Here is a 20,966-nt window from a genome sequence, read left to right on the forward strand (position 1 = left end):
TGTTCATTTTCTTTCTGCCTAAGGTTTTTACAGAATCTTTAAAAATAAGTTCTAATAACCCCAAAGGTTAAACTATGTTCAATAAGTTCAACAGTGTCAGAAGCCAACCCATTACTGCCTTTATCTTGGTAAAGATATAAGGTGAGACATTGAGAACACAAAAAAGAGCAGCATCAGACATTAACCTCACAGGAGTTCACTCCTCAAAAACCTATCAGCTATTCCCAGTTCTCCTCCTTTTATGAGTTATTTAATTTTTTAGTAAGTACAAATTATAAAGCAACACTAGTAGAAGCTCTCAGCAGTTAACAATACAACCTTTAAAATATACAAACAGAATAAGACAGTAAATGGCTTGCCTACAACAAGCATAAACTCACAAAACATGTTCACTTTTGTCATTAATTCAATGGATTTTTAGTATTGTTGTTTTCTTCTTTGTCTTACATCTTTAGCAAAAATAACTAGATACCACTACAGTTACATTTTCTCCTCTCTTCTATCACACATCTATTACTCATCTCTATTATTACTTCAAATTCAATAGTAGCAAAAGAATAAGCTACTTTATTTTTGGCTCCCTTTAAATATTTTACTTCTTTAAAGAATGATAAACTTTTTAAAATTATATATTTCATACCCTTCATAAAGTAAGATACCACAATACCACTACCTGTATCTTACACATCTTTACATCCAAAGTGACTTACATATTGCATGCAGCAGGTACACAGTATATTTTTACTGAATAAATTTAATATTACATACAACAAAATAATTACAAAAAGTCAAAAAAACGGTTCAAATCATTCTGAATTAGTTTTTGTTCTTTTCATTACAAGAGTTGGTAATAAAGCTATTTACTACTGGCTAGAACTTGGATATATTTTTTAGTTAAGACAAATTCCTTTCACCATAATTAAAACTTCTTATGAAAAAACAAGATTTGCAACAGACAGAATTTCTGAATTTATGAAATTCTCAAGTAAACTAAGAAATCAAATCACATGGCCTTCAAAGGTTTACACGGTTCTGGTAAGGAAAGTGGGACATTAAACTCATCTTTAATATTCTATCTCAAATTTACTTACATCTACAAAAATGAGAAGTCAAGTTCTAAAATACTACCAAGAGTTAAATTAACTCAGATTATGGTGTTCATTCTTACTAGTAACTATGTTACACAGACACATTCTGCAAAAACATTTTGTGGACAATTAAACCAAAGTTATATGCAAGTTCCACAAAACAGATTTTATCAGTAATAAAATACATACCACATTTTTATACTCCTAATGATGAACTATAGTAACCTTAATGTTTGCTAATAATGGTTATAATCTTGAACTGTCAATACACTTGCCTTATATGTTACACTGAAAAGGATACAATATCACCTATGTAGCACACCTGTCAAAAATGCCTTGTCTGAATCTTGCAGAGAAAAGAAAAAACATATAAACCTAAAATAAGGGATATTCTGCAAATCAACTGGCTTAGATCACTCAAAAATATTACTATCACGAATGGGGTTAAGGAATCATTCTTAATTCTAAAGGGCCACAACAGCCAAATGTAATACGATTCTTAATTGAATTCTGGATTAAAATAAGCAAACTATGCAAATTAGATTTAAAGGACACTAAAGACAATTAGTGAATGAATGCTGAAGTGGACTGTCTTTATAAAAGTTTTACATCAGTTACAAACGTATGGCTAGCATACCCTTATCACCCTCATAAATATTGGTAAAGCATCTATCTAATAAATTATAGGCTCTAGGAAGTAGTGCAGCAGATAAACTTGAATACTTTATTTAACCTAGCAATTTTTAGTCACAGAATGTTCTTACCTCTTAATGTATAAAAGATTATGGAAATATTTTCTTAAGTAATAAATTCTTATTACCCACACAGTGCTAATCAAAAATCTTAACCAGGTCATAAAAAATTGAATAAATATAAAAAAGTACCAAAACATTAAATTCCATACTCAATGTCACAGGTTTAAAGGTTACCTGGATGACAGACTCTCCCCAATGAAGACTTCATTTAATGCTCTCACTGGCAAAAGTTGGGGTCCTGAAGCCTCAGACCCTATAGGTAATGAAAAAATTTAAAAAATCCAAAATAGTTCCTCAAATTTCAGAAATGTTATGATAAAAATTATATGAAACATTAAAACTTACAATTCTAATTTAAAGTATCTATAATATAAACATTAAAGTCACCTAAACATATCAGCAAGAAAGCTTCTATCTCTTCAAAATAAATTTTTTTTTTTTGACAGGCAGAGTGGACAGTGAGAGAGAGAGACAGAGAGAAAGGTCTTCCTTTGCCGTTGGTTCACCCTCCAATGGCCGCCGCGGCTGGCGCACCGCGCTGATCCGATGGCAGGAGCCAGGTACTTATCCTGGTCTCCCAAGGGTGCAGGGCCCAAGCACTTGGGCCATCCTCCACTGCACTCCCGAGCCATAGCAGAGAGCTGGCCTGGAAGAGGGGCAACCGGGACAGAATCTGGTGCCCTGACCGGGACTAGAACCCAGTGTGCCAGCACCACAGGGGGAGGATTAGCCTAGTGAGCCACGGCGCCGGGCCAAAATAAGTCTTGATTCATCTTGAAACAATTTTCCAAGAGTAATAAAATGTATTTATCTATCTCATAAGATTCCTGTCATATTCAAGTTAGTTTTCTTCTGGAAGCTTTAGAGAAGGAATGACCTAGTACTTCTAAAGAAAAACAATCTTGGATTTAAGCAGCAAATTACAGGCACAGCTTGTGCTGGAAACAAAACTAGATTGGTTACAGAGATAAGCAGTTGTTTTTCTTTTCCCAAACAAAAAACCAAGAGTGCTTCAGCAGGGTGGGTGTTGTAGCATAGCAGGCTAAGCCTCTGCCTGTGATGCAGGCATCCCACGTGGGCACTGGTTCGATCCTGGCCGCTCCACTTCCGATCCAGCTCCCTGCTACCATGCCTGGGAAAACAGTGGAAGATGGCCCAAGTACTTGGGCCCCTGCACCCACGTGGGAGACCCAGAAGAAGCTCCCAAGTCCTGGCTTCAGACTGGCCTAGCCTCAGCCATTGCAGCCATTTGGGGAGAGAACCAGCGGATGGAATCTTTCTCTCTCTTGTTCCTCTCTCTTTCTGTAACTTTGCTTTTCAAATCAATAAAAAAATAAATCTTTAAAACAAACAAAAAAGAGTGTTTTAGCAACAACAGCTTTGGGGAAATACTACCTTATCTCCCTTCTTGATTCCTAAAAGTGTCTTTTTTTTTTTTTTTGATCTGTGAAGAATGTGCACAGTTTAAGTTATCTTCCTTGATGCTTATAAACATCACTAACTCAAATAAACTACTCCAAAAAGATTCCCAGTGCTTTCTGGACCAAACTCCCCATGGTCACTTGAAATGACTCCTTTTACATCTTTTATCAGTTTTCAACTAGAAATAACAACCTCAACCTCTCAAAGCCAACAGAAGATTTAGTGAACTCAAGTATCTCTGTGGACACGTTTACTTTTCTATACCTTCCACAATTTCTTTCTAAGTCAGTGCTTAAAGTCTATCCCAGCTGTGGTAGGCAGTGATTCCTGCCTCCTGGTACTCCCTTGTGAATACATACACTCTCATACCAGGGTTGCCCTATGTGATCAGAATACAGAAGAAATGATGGTATATCACTTCTGAGATTAGACAAGAAAAAGACATTGTGGGATCTGCCTTTATGCTTTTTCTCTCAGATCACTTGTGGGGAAAAATATGTCATACATAGTGTGAAGTGGCCAACATGGTGAGGAACTAGTCTCCTGCTAAGACATGTAATGAGCTGAGGAGTGGATCCTCCAATATGTTATGTCTTCAGATACTGCTGTCACCAACAACAGCTTGGCTGTCACCTCCAGGAAGATTTCAAACCAGAACAAACCAGCAAAGTGCTCCTGGACTGCATCCCATATGGGCGCTGGTTCAAGTCCCGCCTGCTCCACTTCCTATCTAGCTCTCTGCTATGGCCTGGGATAGCAGTAGAAGATGGCCCAAGTCCTTGGGCCCCTGCACCCACATGGGAGACCCAGAAGAAGCTCCTGGCTCCTGGCTTTGCATTGGCGCAGCTCTGACCATTGCGGCTAATTGGGGAGTGAACCATCGGATAGAAGACCTTTCTCTCTCTCTCTCTCTCTCTCTCTGCCTCTCCTCTCTCTGTGTAACTCTGACTTTCAAATAAATAAAAATAAATCATTAAAAAAAAAAAAGACCAACTGAATTTCTACTGGGTGTGGGATTTCAAAGACAGTAGTGAAGTATAACAAGATTGTTTGACCTGAACAGCTGGTAGAATGGAGCTGTCGTGAGCTAAAATGAGGAATATTGTGTCAAACTGGTTTGGAAGAACACAATTTCAGTTTTGGATGTAGGTTTCACATGTTTCTTTGAATATCTAATAGAGATACGAACTGTTCTAGTCCCAGCTGCTCCTCTTCCAATCCAGCTCTATGCTATGGCCTGAGATAGCAGAAGATGGCCCAAGTCCTTGAGCCCCTGCACCCGTGTCAGAGACCCGGAAGATGCTCCTGACTCCTGGCTTCGATTCGGCGCAGCTCCGGCCATTGCAGCCATCTGGGGAGTGAACCAGCAGATGGAAGACCTCTCTCTCTGTATCTACTTCACTCTGTAACTCTGTCTTTCAAATAAATAAAATAAATCTTAAAAAAAAAAAAAGAACAATTGGCTGGTCTTTTAAATAAATTAGTACCTTTTTTTTTAATTTAAAGAGCTCTATAGGATCTAATAGCTAGATAAATGCAGACTCCTACATTTGATAAGTGCTTTTAAAACTAGCTGTGAAAGATATTCTGGGGCCGGCGCCGCGGCTCACTAGGCTAATCCTCCGCCTTGCGGCGCCAGCACACCGGGTTCTAGTCCCGGTTGGGGCGCCGGATTCTGTCCCGGTTGCCCCTCTTCCAGGCCAGCTCTCTGCTGTGGCCAGGGAGTGCAGTGGAGGATGGCCCAAGTACTTGGGCCCTGCACCCCATGGATCAACTCGGTGCGCCGGCTGCAGCGTGCTGGCCATGGCGGCCACTGGAGGGTGAACCAACTGCAAAAGGAAGACCTTTCTCTCTGTCTCTCTCACTGTCCACTCTGCCTGTAAAAAAAAAAAAAAAAAAAAAAAAAAAAAGATATTTTGGGAACAAGTTGGTGAATATGGGTGAATATGGCTTGAGTAGATGAGTTGAAAACTTACAGAAAGAAAAAGCTGAAAACTGTTAATGTTAAAAGCAGGATTCAGAATAGTATGAATACATACACACACCAAAAAAATAAACAAACATATACACACACACGGAACACAGAGAAAAAACAGAAAGTATGTACACTATGGTGCTACCAGTGGTGAACTCTGGATGACTGAATTGTGAAGTTTTAATTTTTAATATTTTGGTCAGCAATATTTTCCGATGTGTTTACAATATGCACACATTGCTTTTAAATGTTTTTCTAAGAAATGATTCATTAAGTTACATTCTGCTGACAGATAAGAAGACTGATGACAATTTATCACAAGATTCAGAAAAACGAAAGTCACTGATGATCCTGACAAGATGTTTTTCAGTGAAGTAAGGACAACAAAACTTGACTGAAATACTTTGGCAGCTCCTCAAAATGTTAAACAAAGAGTTACTGTAAGATCCAGTAATTATACTCCTAGGTGCGTAGCCCAGAAAAATGAAAACTAATGTCCACATAACGATTTGTGCACAGACAAACATAGCAACATTATTGTAGTAGCCCAAAGTATAAATCATAATGTCCATAACAGATGAACAAATAAACAAAGTGTAGAAGTCAGCTCTCCGTATTTGTGATTCCTCATTTGTAGATTTTATTAACCAGAGTGGAAATATTGAAAAAAATTCACACTGCACTGAACATGTACAGACTTTTCTCACTATTGCCAACAAAATAAATAGCTACCTACATAGCACCTGCATCGTATTAAACAAGCTAGGCATGACTTAACATACACAAGATGATGTGTACAGGTTACACACAAATACTATGACTCCTAATTATTGGGATTTGAACATTTATGGATTTTAGTACCCTTGGGCTTCTGGAAACAATCCCTCACAGATACTGAAAGATGACTGTACATCATACAACAAAATATTATTCAGCTATAGATAATGACAGGCTACAGTTACTTGGAAACATCCAGCTAAATGAAATTAATCAAAGAAGAAAAAACACTCTCTGGCTTCATGTACATGAAATGTTAACAAGCAATTCTTGGCCGGCGCCGTGGCTCAATAGGCTAATCCTCCACCTTGCGGCGCCGGCACACCGGGTTCTAGTCCCGGTTGGGGCGCCGGATTCTGTCCCGGTTGCCCCTCTTCCAGGCCAGCTCTCTGCTATGGCCAGGGAGTGCAGTGGAGGATGGCCCAGGTGCTTGGGCCCTGCACCCCATGGGAGACCAGGAAAAGCACCTGGCTCCTGGCTCCTGCCAGGATCAGCGCGGTGCGCCGGCTGCAGCAGCGGCCATTGGAGGGTGAACCAACGGCAAAGGAAGACCTTTCTCTCTCTGTCTCTCTCTCTCACTGTCCACTCTGCCTGTCAAAAAAAAAAAAAAAAAAACAAAAAACAAGCAATTCTTTAGACAGTAAAGCACATTAATGGTTTCCTAGGATGGAAATTCACTGCTAATGAGTATGGATTTGTTTTGGGGTTGCTGAAAATGGCAAGAATCTTTCTTTAAACATCAACTATCCCATCAGATATAATGCTTCCCTAATAAGGTAGTTTTCAAACATGTCCTAGGAAACATTTCTTCTAGAAATGTTATATTTCTCTCTTCAGATTCTAATTATGGGCCAGCACTGTGGCTCAATAGGCTAATCCTCCCCCTGCGGCCGGCACCCCGGGTTCTAGTCCCGGTTGGGGCGCCGGTTCTGTCCCGGTTGCTCCTCTTCCAGGCCAGCTCTCTGCTGTGGCCCAGGAAGGCAGTGGAGGATGGTCCAGGTGCTTGGGCCCTGCACCTGCATGGGAGACCAGGAGGAAGCACCTAGCTCCTGGCTTCAGACTGGCACAGCGTGCCAGCCGTAGCAGCCATTTGGGGGTGAACCAACAGAAGGAAGACCTTTCTCTCTCTCTCTCTCTCTCTCACTGTCTAACTCTGCCTGTCAAAAAAAAAGAAAAACTTTCTAATTATAAATTTTGCAGCTGCTGTAGGCCACTGTACTTACCTGCCATTAGTGGCACTAAAAATAAATGGATTATAAATTATTAGTTTGAAAAACTTGAGGTCAAAGAGACTATAAGTGCCATATTGCCCCCAACACATCCACCTCCCCATCTACCTACTTTCATCGTCAACTCGTTCAATGTTGAAAGCTCTACTGTGCTGATTCAAGCTCAGCTGCTGCTCGTGCAGGTCCACAGGAACTGGGTTGATACCGGTCCCCTCAAGGTACAGGCGGATCCGCTGCCTCCAAAGCCACCTGAGGAAAGGGAAGCAAAAGCAACTTACGCTAAGAGAATAAATGCAACTAAGGATGGACGTACTAAGTTCACAACATTTTTAAATTTAATATTAAAATGCTAGTTACCCATGAAGGAATTATACCAGAAACACCTAAAACTCAAAGGTTCCTGCTCAAAGACAAATTTGGGTGTTTAGTTCTCTTTTTCATTATAATAGAAATAGTTAACATGTTTGTACAAAATCTCCCAAGTAATTTGAGTTAAAATCAAACTCAAGAGATCATGAAGTTCCAATTACTGAACTAAATAATAGTTTGTGTTTGTTCAGCAAAAACATTATACAAAAAAGAAAGCATTCTGAAATTAAAATAACAGTGTTAAAAGTGGAACAGCACAAAATTTAATAACAGTAAAATAAATTAAGAAATAACAATTATAAATTTTCTGATTACACCTCAATTTTTAAATGATATTTGGTAAAAGAAAAAAATCAGAATTGATTTCAAAACTAATATTTGATGTATCCAAAGCCAATGGGACAGAAGCTGACAATGCAACATAGCAGGTTAAACCACTGCCTACAACACCAGCATCCCATATAGGGTTTCAGCTGCTCCATTTCCCATCCAGAACCCTGCTAATGTGCCTGGGAAGGCAGAAGATGCCTCAAGTGCTTGGGTTCCTGCACCCATGTGGGAGATCTGGATGAAGCTCCTCGGTCCTCACTTTGGCCCTGGCCCAGCACTGGCTGCTTCTGCCCACTGGGGATTGAACTGGTAAGATCTCTCTCTCTCTCTCTGACTCTCACTCTCACCCTGTCTGTTTCTAACTTTCAAAATAAAAAAAATATAAATAAATCTTAAAAAAAAAAAAGCCAAAGGTACAGATTTTGTTAGGGAAGTATATTATACTAAAATAGAATCAAACTTGGTTATAAATTAGTCATTTCCAAAGACGCCAAGCTTCCAAAATGAGTAGAAACTACTCACAAGAGAAGATTTCACACAATTTCACAAAGTATCCAGGAAAAAAGCTTTAACTGTACATCTGGTACAAGCCAAAAAGCAAAAGGCGTCTAGGTTGGCACTCTCAAATATAATCAGCTAACTTCAGCTCAGCTTCTCCCTCTGGCCTCCTCTTTAATCTGACCACTGAAGAGATTATATAAAAGAAGTATTTTTTAAAGATTAATTTATTTATTTGAAAGTCAGAATTATGCAGAGAGAAGAGGCAGAGAGAGAGAGGTCTTTTATTTGCTGGTTTACTCCCCAAGTGGCCACAATAGCCGGAGCTACGTTGATCCAAAGCCAGGAGCCAGCAGCTTCTTCCAAGTCTCCCACGTGGGTGCAGGGGCCCAAGGACTTGGGCCATCTTCTACTGCTTTCCCAGGCCATAGCAGAGAGCTGGATCAGAAGTGGAGCAGCCAGGACTCAAACCGGCGCCCATATGGGATGCCGGCACTGCAGGCGGCAGCTTTACCCACTACCCACAGCGCCGGCCCCCAAAAGAAGTATTTTTTAAAACCCTAACTATACTGTTTAAGAAATACTTAATATGCAAGACTAAGATAGCAAGAGTCTCAGTATGGCTGAATTAAATCTAAATCCTAGTCATTACTGAATAGGAAGTTAAGGATAATGAATATAAAATCTCAAAGTCTGAACATTCAAATGCAGCAAATAGTTTTTCTTTCTACCAAACACAAGAAAGTGGAGTCACCAACTCTATCTCACTAAGGAGAGAAGCCTCTACTTGGAAATTACATTATTGGCCAGCTAACATTTTGTCAGTGTTTCTCTACATGGTTCCAGGGGAATTAGAAGGCAAGTTAGATCTGTGCAACTCAGTATGTATTCTTTATATGGCTACTGTTATAACTGTGGAGCAATTCAAGTATTACCTGGTGTGTTTCATTTTTTACAGCATTATTAGTGGCATTTGCTTATTTAAATATAACAGTAAGAAATTCCTACCTGAACTCACCGCGAGAGAACTTCTGCAAGGCTTCTGGGAAGGAATGTGTGTATCGAACAGGCAGGCATAAATGACCCTCAGACCTTTATTGTAAAAGACATTTTGGGGGTGGTGTAAGGAAAAGAAGAAAAAGAAATGAGAAAAAAAAATTTGTTAATTATCAAACTACAAACATGAGATGAAATTCTGAAAGTTTCTAGATTTTATTTCATGTTTCTAGAAAACTGACTTTATTTTCAACATGAACAAAAAATACCAAATAGAAATAGTAGTCTACATCCAGTTTTAATGTTATAACACACAATAATATTCAAGTTCCCACATTATAGTAGATCTACAAATAATAGGAAATCTGTCACTGATGGATGACCTGTAAAGTAACCTAATGTTACAGTGTTGCTTGTATTTTACCTTTAAATTACTCAACTATTAACTCTGGGCAAGTCACTTTAAGATTCCTCATCTCAAAAACTGTGACAAAAACCACCAAAGACATTCCTTATTTTAAGGACTCAAATTATGTCAAAGTGTTTTGAATCATAATCCTTTTCTAACATCATTTAAGATATCCTGAGAGTCTAGAAGAGAACTGAGAAAGCTTAACTCACTATAGTGCTTCATTTATTCAAAGTAGTTCATAGCTTGATGTCAAAGACAAAGTAAAACAAGTAACTGCAAACTACAAGTTAGTCAGATTGCCTATGGGCTGCTATAGGAAGATAACAACATGGTGTCCAGAAATTCAATCATCACCATTTGTTTGATACTTCATTCTTGAAGAAATAGGTAAGGCTGGACTCTTGGCAAATAAATTCCTAATAATAAATATAAATTAGCTGATGTAAGTGTGAAGAGTAGAGAAAAAAGTTTTTACAAAGTTATGAATAGTCAATTTCTTTATCTGAGAGGGTCAAGACTGAGGTTAAGAAAGGGCAGGGCCTAAGTTTTTAATTTATATACTCACTAATATTTAACACAGTGTTAAGTATGTAAAGCTATCACCAGTTATTTGATACAAAGATACCTGCAAGTCTAGAATGCTTTAGAGAAAGGTCTCTGATGAGGTTATAGTCAGCTATCAGTTAGGGATACAGGCAACCAACTAACGGTTGGAGAGAATTAGAGAATCATACTGACCTAGTTGTTTTTTAAAGGAAAATATAAGTTGAATAACGTGTATAAAATATAATTACTTAAGTTAAGAATATCTTAATGACATAAAAATATGCTATTAAGAAGTTCTAAGCCCATCCATATTCATCAATACTGAAGGCAATCCAAAGCCAATCACTGAATGAATGATCTCAAATTATTCATGTTCAGGGAATATTTACTCAGCTACATTGGAATCCTAGACCTGCCCCCAAGGTCATTTAATTAATCATTCTTTTTTCAACTGCTTATTGCCTACCAGCTATGAATGATAGTGGGGACTGGCACTGTGGCATGGTGGGTTAAGCCACCACCTGCAATGCCAGCATCCCATATAGGTACCGGTTTGAGTCCTGGCTGCTCCACTTCCCAACCAGCTCCCTGCTAAACCACCTGGAAAAGCACCAGAAAATGACCCAAGTACTTGGGTCCCTGCACCCATGTGGGAGACCAAGAAGCAGCTCCTGACTCCTGACTTTGGCCTGGCCCAGCCCAGATGCCATGGCCATTTGGGGAGTGAACCAGTGGGTGGAAGATCTCTCTTTCTTTGTCTCTCCCTCTCTCTGTAACTCTGCCTTTCAAATAAATAAGCTTTAAGAAAAAACAAAAACTATGATAGTGACAAAATACAAGGTTCTACATTCAAGGAATTTATAATCTAAGAGAAGAGACAAACAAGCAGAAAATAATATAAATGCTTTCTTTACAGGAAAAGTGTTGTCAGAGCCCAGGAAAGGAACCAAAAGTCTTGGATAAACAAGAACTAAATGCTGTTAAGGGTATTCTTGGCAAAAGCATATACAAAGGCATGAAAAAAAAATGTGCCATCTTGATAACTTTCACTTACTCTTTCATATCATACACTATCTTATACATCAACAAAGCTCCTCCAAAGAGCAAAAGCATCCCCATGCGAGCATCTAGCATGTATGTTAGTAGATGCTCATACAGTTACAATTTGCACTTACGAGCAGCCTTTAGGAAGGATTACCCTGAACAATGTATAAACCTGTAAGTTTATGAAGATAGATGAAACTAGAAAAGCAGAGACAATGGATGGTTATCTGTTATGCTAAGGAATTTGCAGTGTAACTTGAAAACCATAGGGAAACCCTAAAGATTTTAATTAAGGGGCGGATACAATGAGTTGAAGAAGACACAGTGTAAAGGATGGGTTAAAAAGGGAGAGATTGAAAGCTACTGCAGTAATTAAAAAATAATGAAAGGCTGAGTGATAGTGAAGCTGGCAAGAGATGGACTCAAAGTTGGTATCCTAGAACTCAGGACCAATGTGATGATGGGGTGAGGGAGAATTAGTCACCTCTTCAGCACAGGTGATGATTTCATTCAAGAACGATGGTTGATAAGAAAGGGAAGAGGCCCATCTGTAGGCTAGTAAAGATGTCACATTTTTAATAGCACTAGATAACATCCAACTACAGGCCAGTGTGGTACAACTGTATGAGGAAAGGGGAAAACAGCCAGGAATAAGGATAGGGAATAGACAGAGGCCAGATAATATAAAGCCTTGTGCCATAGTTAAGTTGATCAGTTGTTCCTTGGACTGACGATTTCATGGAACACAACACTTCTAGGCCTAAAACTGGGAAAATCTCAGGCAAACCAGGAGAAGCTGGTCACCCCAGATACAGAAAAGGATTAGATCTTATTCTGAGTTAGAGGGAGAACCACTATAATGCCCTCAGCAAAGAAGTCACATAATATCAAACTTTTATAAAAAGATCACACTGGCCATAGTAGGGAAGACAATGATCAAGTTTGGTGTTAGATAAGATCTGTGAGTCACCAGGATCTGAATTAAAGGCACAGGTGTTAATCTATTATTGAAACAGTAAAGTGAATGAAGGAGAAAAAAAAGACGACCTAGAGCACAATATTTGAAAATACCAGTAGTGGGGCCAGCTCTGTGGCATAGCAGGTTAAACTGCCGTCTGCAGTGCCGGCATCCCATATGGGCGCCAGTTCGAGTCCCGGCTGCTCCACTTCTGATCCAGCTCTCTGCTATGGCCTGGGAAAGCAGTAGAGGGTGGCCCAAGTCCTTGGGTCTCTGCACCCATGTGGGAGACACGAAGGCGGCTCCTGGCTTTGGATCGGCACAGCACCGGCTGTTGCAGCCATCTGGGGAGTGAACCAGAGGATAGAAGACCTCTCTCTCTTTGCCTCTCCTTCTTTCTCTGTGTAACTCTGAATTCCAAATAAATAAATAAATCTTTAAAAAAAGAAAAGAAAATACCAGTAGTTTAAACAAGCAGTGACAGAAAGAAAGAAAGAAAGAAAGAAAGAAAGAAAGAAAGAAAGAAAGAGAGAGAGAGAGAGAGAGAGAGAGAGAGAGAGAGAGAGAGAGAAAGAAAGAAAGAAGGGAGGGAGGGAGGGAGGGAGGGAGGGAAGGAAGGAAGGAAGGAAGGAAGGAAGGAAGGAAGGAAGGAAGGAAGGAAGGAAGGAAGGAAGATAGATTGATTCTTCAAAGAGATAAAGACAAAGAAGTAGCCATAGAGATTTAGAGGATCTACTGACAAAAAATAACAGGAGAAGCAAGGAGTATAATGAAGCCGAACAGCCACTCCTGAAGTAGCCACCACATAGAATGGTAATGAGAGATGACTAGGGCTACGCAGAAGGCTTTTGGGTCCAGTTCTAAGTGTAGGAGAAGTGCCACCACACCCAAGTTTCTATGACTTTTTTTCCCAGATGACCTTGGTAGCTGGAGTGGAAAGGATGATGATCAGACTGATTTGGATCGAATGGGAAGATAATGATTAAAAATATTTTAAAAACTATCAAGAAAGTAAATGAGGTGAAGGAGAATTAAACAAAGAAAACAGAGGGGATCAAAATACTTAAAGAATTAATTTAGTGGGATGAGAGATAAAGGTTGTTAAGGCAGGAGGCTTTGATCAGAGTGGAATCAGGACTGTATAAGATGGGGAAATTCCTGATGATCAGTCTAGGTATAAACACAGCTATGTGTGGATCAGTCTAGGTATAAACACAGCTATGTGTGACTAGGACAGAATGAGAATAAGTAATCAGTGAAGCTAGGGAATAAAAAAAAAGTAATAGTATTGGGAGAAATCTACTAAGTCAATGAAGTCACCAAGAAAATAAGTAGAGGCAATAACCAGAATATAAATGAAAACTATAAGGAAAAGCAAAGAAAGAACATTAACTCAACACTCAAGCAATACCAAAGGTCCCAACACTTACCAGGTCAAGGGCTCAGGTCTTTTCTGCCACAGATCCTACTTCCAAACTGCCTATACTCAAATCTGAGGAGTGGTCCATCCTGTAACATAATATCCTATCACCAATGCCAGCTAGATGCATGTATATTTTATGCCTGAGCTAAAAACTAGAACTATCCTTGAAAACAACACCTACATGCCTAAATTCCATCACTTAAATGTTTTTGAAACACGATTCTACTGGTAGCTAGGAACAAGGGTACCTCCACTTGAAACATGTACTGAAGTCCCTGTTGCAAAAGGGTCCAGCAATGTGACTGTAATAGAGGAAATAAAGAAGAGTTTCCCTATTTTAAGATTTGTATCAAGTAGATATAACACAAAGTGAAGCAGAAATGTTTGTATTTATAATCTGCCAAAATAAACACAAACCAACCAATCAGAAACATTCTTCCTTACCGTTCTGGATCAGTGTTTACCCCTATCACTGGTTTAAGTCTGTCCAAGACTTTACTTGCTGCTAGAAGCATTGTGCCATCACCTAAAGGACAAAAGACAAAAAAGATAAGACAACTAGAGTTATAAACAAGTTTTTTACAACATTTTGAAAACAATTACTTTCTTTAAAAAAAAAAAAAAAGATTTATTTATTTGAAAGTCAGTTACAGAGAGAGAGAAAGAGAGGCAGAGAGAGATATAAAGAGGTTTTCCATCCGATAGTTCACTCCCCAACTAGCCGCAACAGCCGGAGTTGCGCAGATCCGAAGCCAGGAGCCAGGAGCTTCTTCTGGGTCTCCCACGTGGGCGCAGGGGCCCAAGGACTTGGGCCATCTTCTACTGCTTTCCCAGGCCACAGCAGAGAGCTGGATCAGAAGTGGAGCAGCTGGGATACGAACCGGCGCCCAACACGTCAGCACTGCAGGCAGCCGCTTTACCCACTACCCCACAGTGCCGGCCCCAAAAACAATTACTTTTGTTGTAACAATTACATCCTACACTGTTGACCAGCCACAGACCACTCCACTTCTTCTCTCTTTTTTTTTTTAAACGTTTATTTTATTTATTTGAAAGAATTACAGAGAGAGGTAGAGACAGAGAGAGAGGTCTTCAATCCGATGGTTCACTCCCCAAGTGGCTGCAACGACTGGAGCTATGCCAATCCGAAGCCAGGAGCTTCTTCCGCGTCTCCCATGTGGGTGCAGGGGCCCAAGCACTTGGGCCATCTTCTACTGCTATCCTAGGCCATAAGAGAGAGCTAGATAGGAAGAGGAGCAGCCAGGACTTGAACCGGCGCCCATATGGGATGCCGGTGCTTCAGGCCAGGGCTTTAACCCGCTGGCTCCATACTCTACTTCTTTTCTACCATCTGGACTTCTGCATCAGAGTACTTCAAAAAATTCATGGAGAACAGAACTAAAAGGTAAGTTTATTCTGACACAAAAAGCTTTTTAATTCTATGCACAGCTTTTTCATAATACATATTTTCCATGAACTTTTTGAAGATTTCCACTACAAGCAGATTTCAAAATTCTGAGGCAACAAAATAAACATATTTTAATTCCATTTTTTCACAAGCTTTTTCAAGTACCCTCAAATCATGTCTACTGCTAAAATCCAGGAATTTAACAAATTTTAAATAAAATCTTGATTTCTTTTAAAGATTTCTTTTTATTTATTTAAAAGGCAGAGTGACAAAAACAAAGAGACAGAGAAAGAGAGAGATCAATCTTTCACCCATTAGTTCAGTACCCAAATGGCTGTAATGGTTGGGGCTTGGGCCAGGCTGAAACCAAGGGTCTGGAACTCTTCAGGTTTCCAAAAGGGTGGCAGGAGCCCAAGCACTAGAGCCATCTTCTGCTCCCTTCTCAGACACATTAACAGGGAGCTGGATAAGAAGCAGAGCAGCTAGGACTTAAACTGGAGTTCAGATATGGGATCCCAGCACTGCAAATAGTGGCTTAACCTGTTGCACCATGACACTGCCCCTAAATTTTTAAGATAAACATTTTAGAATAATTCTTTGCTGTGAGGGGCTTCCTTGTGTGCTATAGAATGTGAAGTAGCATCCCTGATCACTACCCACTAGATGCCAGAAGTGTTCCCCTTCTTAGGAACCACTGCTCTAATCCCAAAACGTCCATTAGTCAATTCTCTTTCCTTTTCCCATAACACTACTCCAAATTCACTCATTTTAATGAGAACATACCCCCAAAATGTCTAACTTTAGATTTTTCCACCAACAGCTCTGTCGATTTAAAGTTTTAGAAAGAGCACATTAAAATTCAGGAAAAACATAAGCAAACATTGGGGCCAAACAAGAACGGAATTTACATAATCCTGACATGGTGTAACTAGGCATTTAAAATTTAGGTGAGCTGGAATTCTTGTACCCCTGCAAAGTAACTTTGTCCTTAAACTGTGGCCTTGATACACCTACCTTCCCAGGATGAACTTGTCTCACCTGGGAGTAGGACACATTCTAGGATCCCATCTGGTTTGTACATTCAATTGGGGTAACACCCCTACCAGATAAAAAGAGGTGGAGAGCGGGGAAGAGGACTCTTTTTGCCATGGGCCACGCTAATAGGTACCACTGTCATTTTCTCACTCCCTAGCTGTTGCAGTTATTTAGGGAGAGGACCAGTGGATATCCATATTATCTCTTGCTCTGCCTGCAAAGTAAATAAATATTTTTTTAGAAAAAGATCTCTTAAACCTAATCTAAAAATTTGTCTTATGGTAGGACTCAGAAGGCTTTAATACAGCTAGACCCCAGGATATTTGGAAATAATGTATATTAAAGAATACTCTCATAACTCTATTACCTCCTGCAGCTATGACAGCGTCAGCCCATCGAACAGTCTCTTCATCGTATTCTCTCCTCTTGACCAGACGAACCTCAATTCCCTCATTCCTAAGAGAAAAAAGCAAAAGTTACATAAAATTCATTAATAACATCTATAATAGGAGTATTATTTTCTGAGAGGCAGATTATTACAATGGATGTATAAATATAAAATAAATCTGTCTTATAAACAAATTTGTATAGTTAGCTTCATTTACACTTAATAGCCAATTAGCTAAGAGAAGTCAAGAAGCAAAGGAATAAATTCAAAGGAATTATCATCTCCATGTGCTTTAAAAACATTTTCTAATCACTGACAAATAGCAATATATAGTTATATATATAGCTATAATTTTATTACCTTCACTTCTTGTAATATTAAAGTTAATACAGTAATGGCCCAGAAGACTAATACTTAGACAAGTTTTGTTTTAAAACTATTGTTATTTTAAACTTAATATTTGTTGAGTGCCAGACTAAAATACTTTGTAATCTGCATTTTCTCATAATGATTCTCTTGTGTACATGTTTATTCCTACTGCACTAAGCCCAAAATTAACTGAAATTTCTACAATTTAGTCACTCAAAAAGTAAAGTACACCCATACAATCCACCTTTCTGAGAAATGAAACACTGCACATTGAAGCCTACTGTGTACTGAATTAACTCTGCAACAAAGGTAGTTCTCTGGCTGACCAAATAATAACTGAAAACATCCATGAAATTTTCTGGAGAACAACAAAAATCTCCTTAGAAATCTGTAAGGTCAGGTCCATTAATTTTGATATGCTTTTTGTAAAATGGTCTCATAACAATCTTTATTTAAAACCTAAACTTTATCTGCCAATACAAGTAAAAAATGGAAGTCCTAAATATACAATCCTAGTCAAGACCTCATCCGTAGACTTACCGTAAACTATCTATAATATGCTCTACATTTTTGGTGTGAATATGATGTCGTTCAAGCAGTCCACTGTAGCTGGAGCCTTTCAGTGCAAGCTAAAATAAAAAGAAATGTTTTACTATTGATACATATGATGTTATAAAGTCAAGCCTTTAAAAAGCTATTTATAAAATGAAACTTTTTTTGAAGATTTATTTTATTTATCTGAAAGACAGAGTTAGAGAGAGGTGGATACCGAGAAAGAGATAGGTCTTCCACCCACTGGTTCACTCCCCAAATGGCTATAACAGCCGGAACTGAACCTATCCAAAGCCAGGAGCTTCTTCCTGGTCTCCCACGCGGGTGCAGGAACCCAAGGACTTGGGCCATCTTCTACTGCTTTCTCAGGCCACAGCAGAGAGCTGGATCAGAACTGGAGCAGCCAGGACTCACACCAGCACCAATATGGGATGCCAGTGTTGCTAGGCCAGGGCTTTAATCTGCTATGCTACAGCGCCAGCCCCCAAATTTTTTTTTTTTTTTTTTTTTTTTTTTTTTAGTTTCATCCATTTATTTAAAAGAGCTACATAGGAAGAGGAAGAGATAGAGAGAGAGAGATCTTCCATCTGCTGTTTCACCCCCCCAAATGGCCACAATGGCCAGGGTTGGGCCAGACCAAAGCCAGGAATCAGGAGCCTCTTCCAGATCTCCCATGTGGGTGCAGGGCCCCAAACCCTTGTGCCATCCACTGCTATTATCCCAGGTACATTAGCAGGGAGCTGGATCGGAAGTGGAGCAGCAGGTTCTCAAACCTGCACCTCCATGGGATGCAGGTATTGCAGGCGGTGGCTTCACCCTCTACGCCACAACACCAGTCTCAAATAAAACATTTTTAAGGCACATTTTAATGACCACCTGTGAAACCTACTAGTTAAAAGTGAACTAAGAAGCCTGATTTCAGAAAAATCATAATTTCAGTTTAATACCAAATAGTGTTGTTTTCTGAATCATAGTCAGTAGGATCTAAATTCAACATTTAACAGTTTTTTTATTTTTAATGTCTTTTAATATATCACAAACGAATACCTTAAGCATATTTTTAGAGGTACTTAGATGACCTTTGTTCCACTTAGATTTGCTGCTCTCTTGTGTTCAGATTTATGAACTCTACTTGGAATTTACCCTACCCAATGTAAACAAAAGGTTGTTCAGCTCCCTAAGAAAGGATAACTTTTAAATATCAGACATGTATCCTACAGGAATTACTTCTCCTAGTTGATTGGAGTAATGTAACTACCTTGCCATTAATGTTTTCCTTTTAAAATTATGTCTTCTAATTAATTCATAAAGTAAAATGTTGAAAGAGTAGGAAATCTGTCTACTAAAGTGAATGCTAATAGAATTCAAAAGCACATTTTCTTCATTCTTCCAAATTCCTTTGTATCCTTCCTTTCAATGATAGGGAATCAATTTTTCAAGTACCTATCCAATATGCATATGCATTTTTTTTTTTTTACAGGCAGAGTGGACAGTGAGAGAGAGAGACAGAGAGAAAGGTCTTTCTTTGCCGTTGGTTCACCCTCCAATGGCCGCCGTGGCCAGAGCGCTGCAGCCGGCGCACCGCGCTGATCCGAAGGCAGGAGCCAGGTGCTTCTCCTGGTCTCCCATGGGGTGCAGGGCTCAAACACTTGGACCATCCTCCACTGCACTCCCTGGCCACAGCAGAGAGCTGGCCTGGAAGAGGGGCAACCAGGACAGAATCCAGTGCCCCAACCGGGACTAGAACCCGGTGTGCCAGCGCCGCAGGGGGAGGATTAGCCTATTGAGCCGCGGCGCCCAATATGCAATCTTAAATATATTGTTTTAAATCATTTCTTATTGAGTTTGGATAAAATACAATAGAGGAAGTTGGATGTGGCTCATTTACTGTGACAAATGTGCTAATAATGAGATGTTAACAGGAGAAAGGAGAGAGAAGTATGTAAAAACTCTTTGTATTACTACCTCACAATTTGTTTAGTTAAAACCATTTCAAAAGAAAATGTGAAAAGCTTATTAAATTATGAAGTAAAAGGCATTTAGATAACATTTTAATATGTATTTTACCTTGGTAATGATTATAAATATTAATAACATGAAGATACATATTTAAGGAAAATTAAAATATATTTCATTACCCAGAGATAATTAATGTTAATATTTCAGTACTTGTGTTCCCAGTCTTCTGTCTAAGAATATTGGGTGAAGAGTTTTAAAACAGTGTTGTCCTCACTTTATAATCTATTGGCAAACACAGACTCCTCAAAAGAGCAGCTGAAGAAGCATTTGACTCTTATGAAAATTAACAGGTGTATCCAACAATGACATACTAGGTCAGCCTACACAACAGGTTAGTGCCCAGCCAAAGCCTCATCTCATTTAGAGCAGACCAACATCAAGACTCATTTTTAAGGGAGGCAGTGTCCATGGTAATAATTAGATAACCTTTCATCTGCTTTAATAAAAAATAAGGTTTGAGAAACAATAGAATTTCTATCTACAGATGAATATAGCATTTTTAGGTTATTACCACCATTAATTAGTTATGGATTAACTAAAACTGCACTAACCACATTTCAATGAATATGGATCAAAATGCTTTTCTTCTCTCCCTCCATAATCTCTAATTTCAAACTTTAAAGGAGAGCTACATGCTGATAATTCTGAATCCCCAACCCTGACCTACATTTAGGGCTCAAAATGAATTTACCCAATTACCTATCTGGTATCTTTGTTGGCTACCTAACAGGCACGTTCGATATCTAATCCTTGATTCTCTAGCCCAGGGATTCCCCATCTGTGTTGCAAGCCAAGTCATACTTGATGCCTCCTTCCCCCTTATTCCCATATCCAATTACTGAATTCCAGGTCTGACCCATGCGCTTCGCTCCTCTTCATAGTACCGCACATAATCCCACACCTGGACTACTACACAAATCTCTAATCCTAGACTCCACTCCCCAATACCACAACCAAAAGACTGACAGCATAACTGTTGTTCAGTCTCAACACTTTCCGCAAATCACAGTTGTTGCTGTTTTTTAAAAGATTTGTTTGAAACTAACTTTCAAATCGCAGTTTTAATAGAGTATGACCTCCCTAGCAACTCTCCAAGGCCTTTGTGATCTAACTTGTGCTCCCTTTTCCTACCACATTTCTCCCCCCGCCCCCAACCATGTTCTCCACTTGACTCCAGTCTTGTGATTCTATTCTGAGCCTTTCCTCTGAACTTGTTGGAAAGCTCTCCCCTCCCTCAGCCCAAGCCTGGCTCTTCCCCACTGCGGGGTGTGAGAATTGCACAACTGCTGCTGGTGCTGCTGACACAGTACAAAGCTACCACCACCAACTTCACTCCCTCTCAACCCTATTCCTTTCCTCATAGCATGTACACA

At 39.4% G+C, this 20,966-nt stretch overlaps 2 protein-coding genes across 5 annotated transcripts in view; one reads left to right on the forward strand and one right to left on the reverse strand.

Moving 5' to 3' along the window:
• The window catches only part of SKP2 (S-phase kinase associated protein 2), a 62,207-nt gene extending 57,489 nt beyond the window's left edge, over positions 1 to 4,718 (forward strand). The window contains exon 10 of the mRNA XM_051853834.2: positions 4,463 to 4,718. Within this exon, the coding sequence (XP_051709794.1) occupies positions 4,463 to 4,511 (49 nt within the window). The 3' untranslated portion in view covers positions 4,512 to 4,718. The remainder of the gene's footprint in view (positions 1 to 4,462) is intronic.
• The window catches only part of NADK2 (NAD kinase 2, mitochondrial), a 53,375-nt gene that overhangs the window by 19,114 nt on the left and 13,295 nt on the right, over positions 1 to 20,966 (reverse strand). For all 4 annotated transcript variants that reach the window (XM_070056640.1, XM_070056641.1, XM_051853830.2 and 1 more), the window contains exons 2-7: positions 17,563 to 17,651; positions 16,633 to 16,721; positions 14,267 to 14,348; positions 9,452 to 9,535; positions 7,359 to 7,495; positions 2,018 to 2,096 (exon numbers count right to left, since the gene is read on the reverse strand). In XM_070056640.1, the coding sequence (XP_069912741.1) occupies positions 2,018 to 2,096; positions 7,359 to 7,495; positions 9,452 to 9,535; positions 14,267 to 14,337 (371 nt within the window). In that variant the 5' untranslated portion in view covers positions 14,338 to 14,348; positions 16,633 to 16,721; positions 17,563 to 17,651. The remainder of the gene's footprint in view (positions 1 to 2,017; positions 2,097 to 7,358; positions 7,496 to 9,451; positions 9,536 to 14,266; positions 14,349 to 16,632; positions 16,722 to 17,562; positions 17,652 to 20,966) is intronic.

This window comes from Oryctolagus cuniculus, chromosome 14, assembly GCF_964237555.1.
Source record: "Oryctolagus cuniculus chromosome 14, mOryCun1.1, whole genome shotgun sequence".
NCBI lineage: Eukaryota > Metazoa > Chordata > Mammalia > Lagomorpha > Leporidae > Oryctolagus > Oryctolagus cuniculus.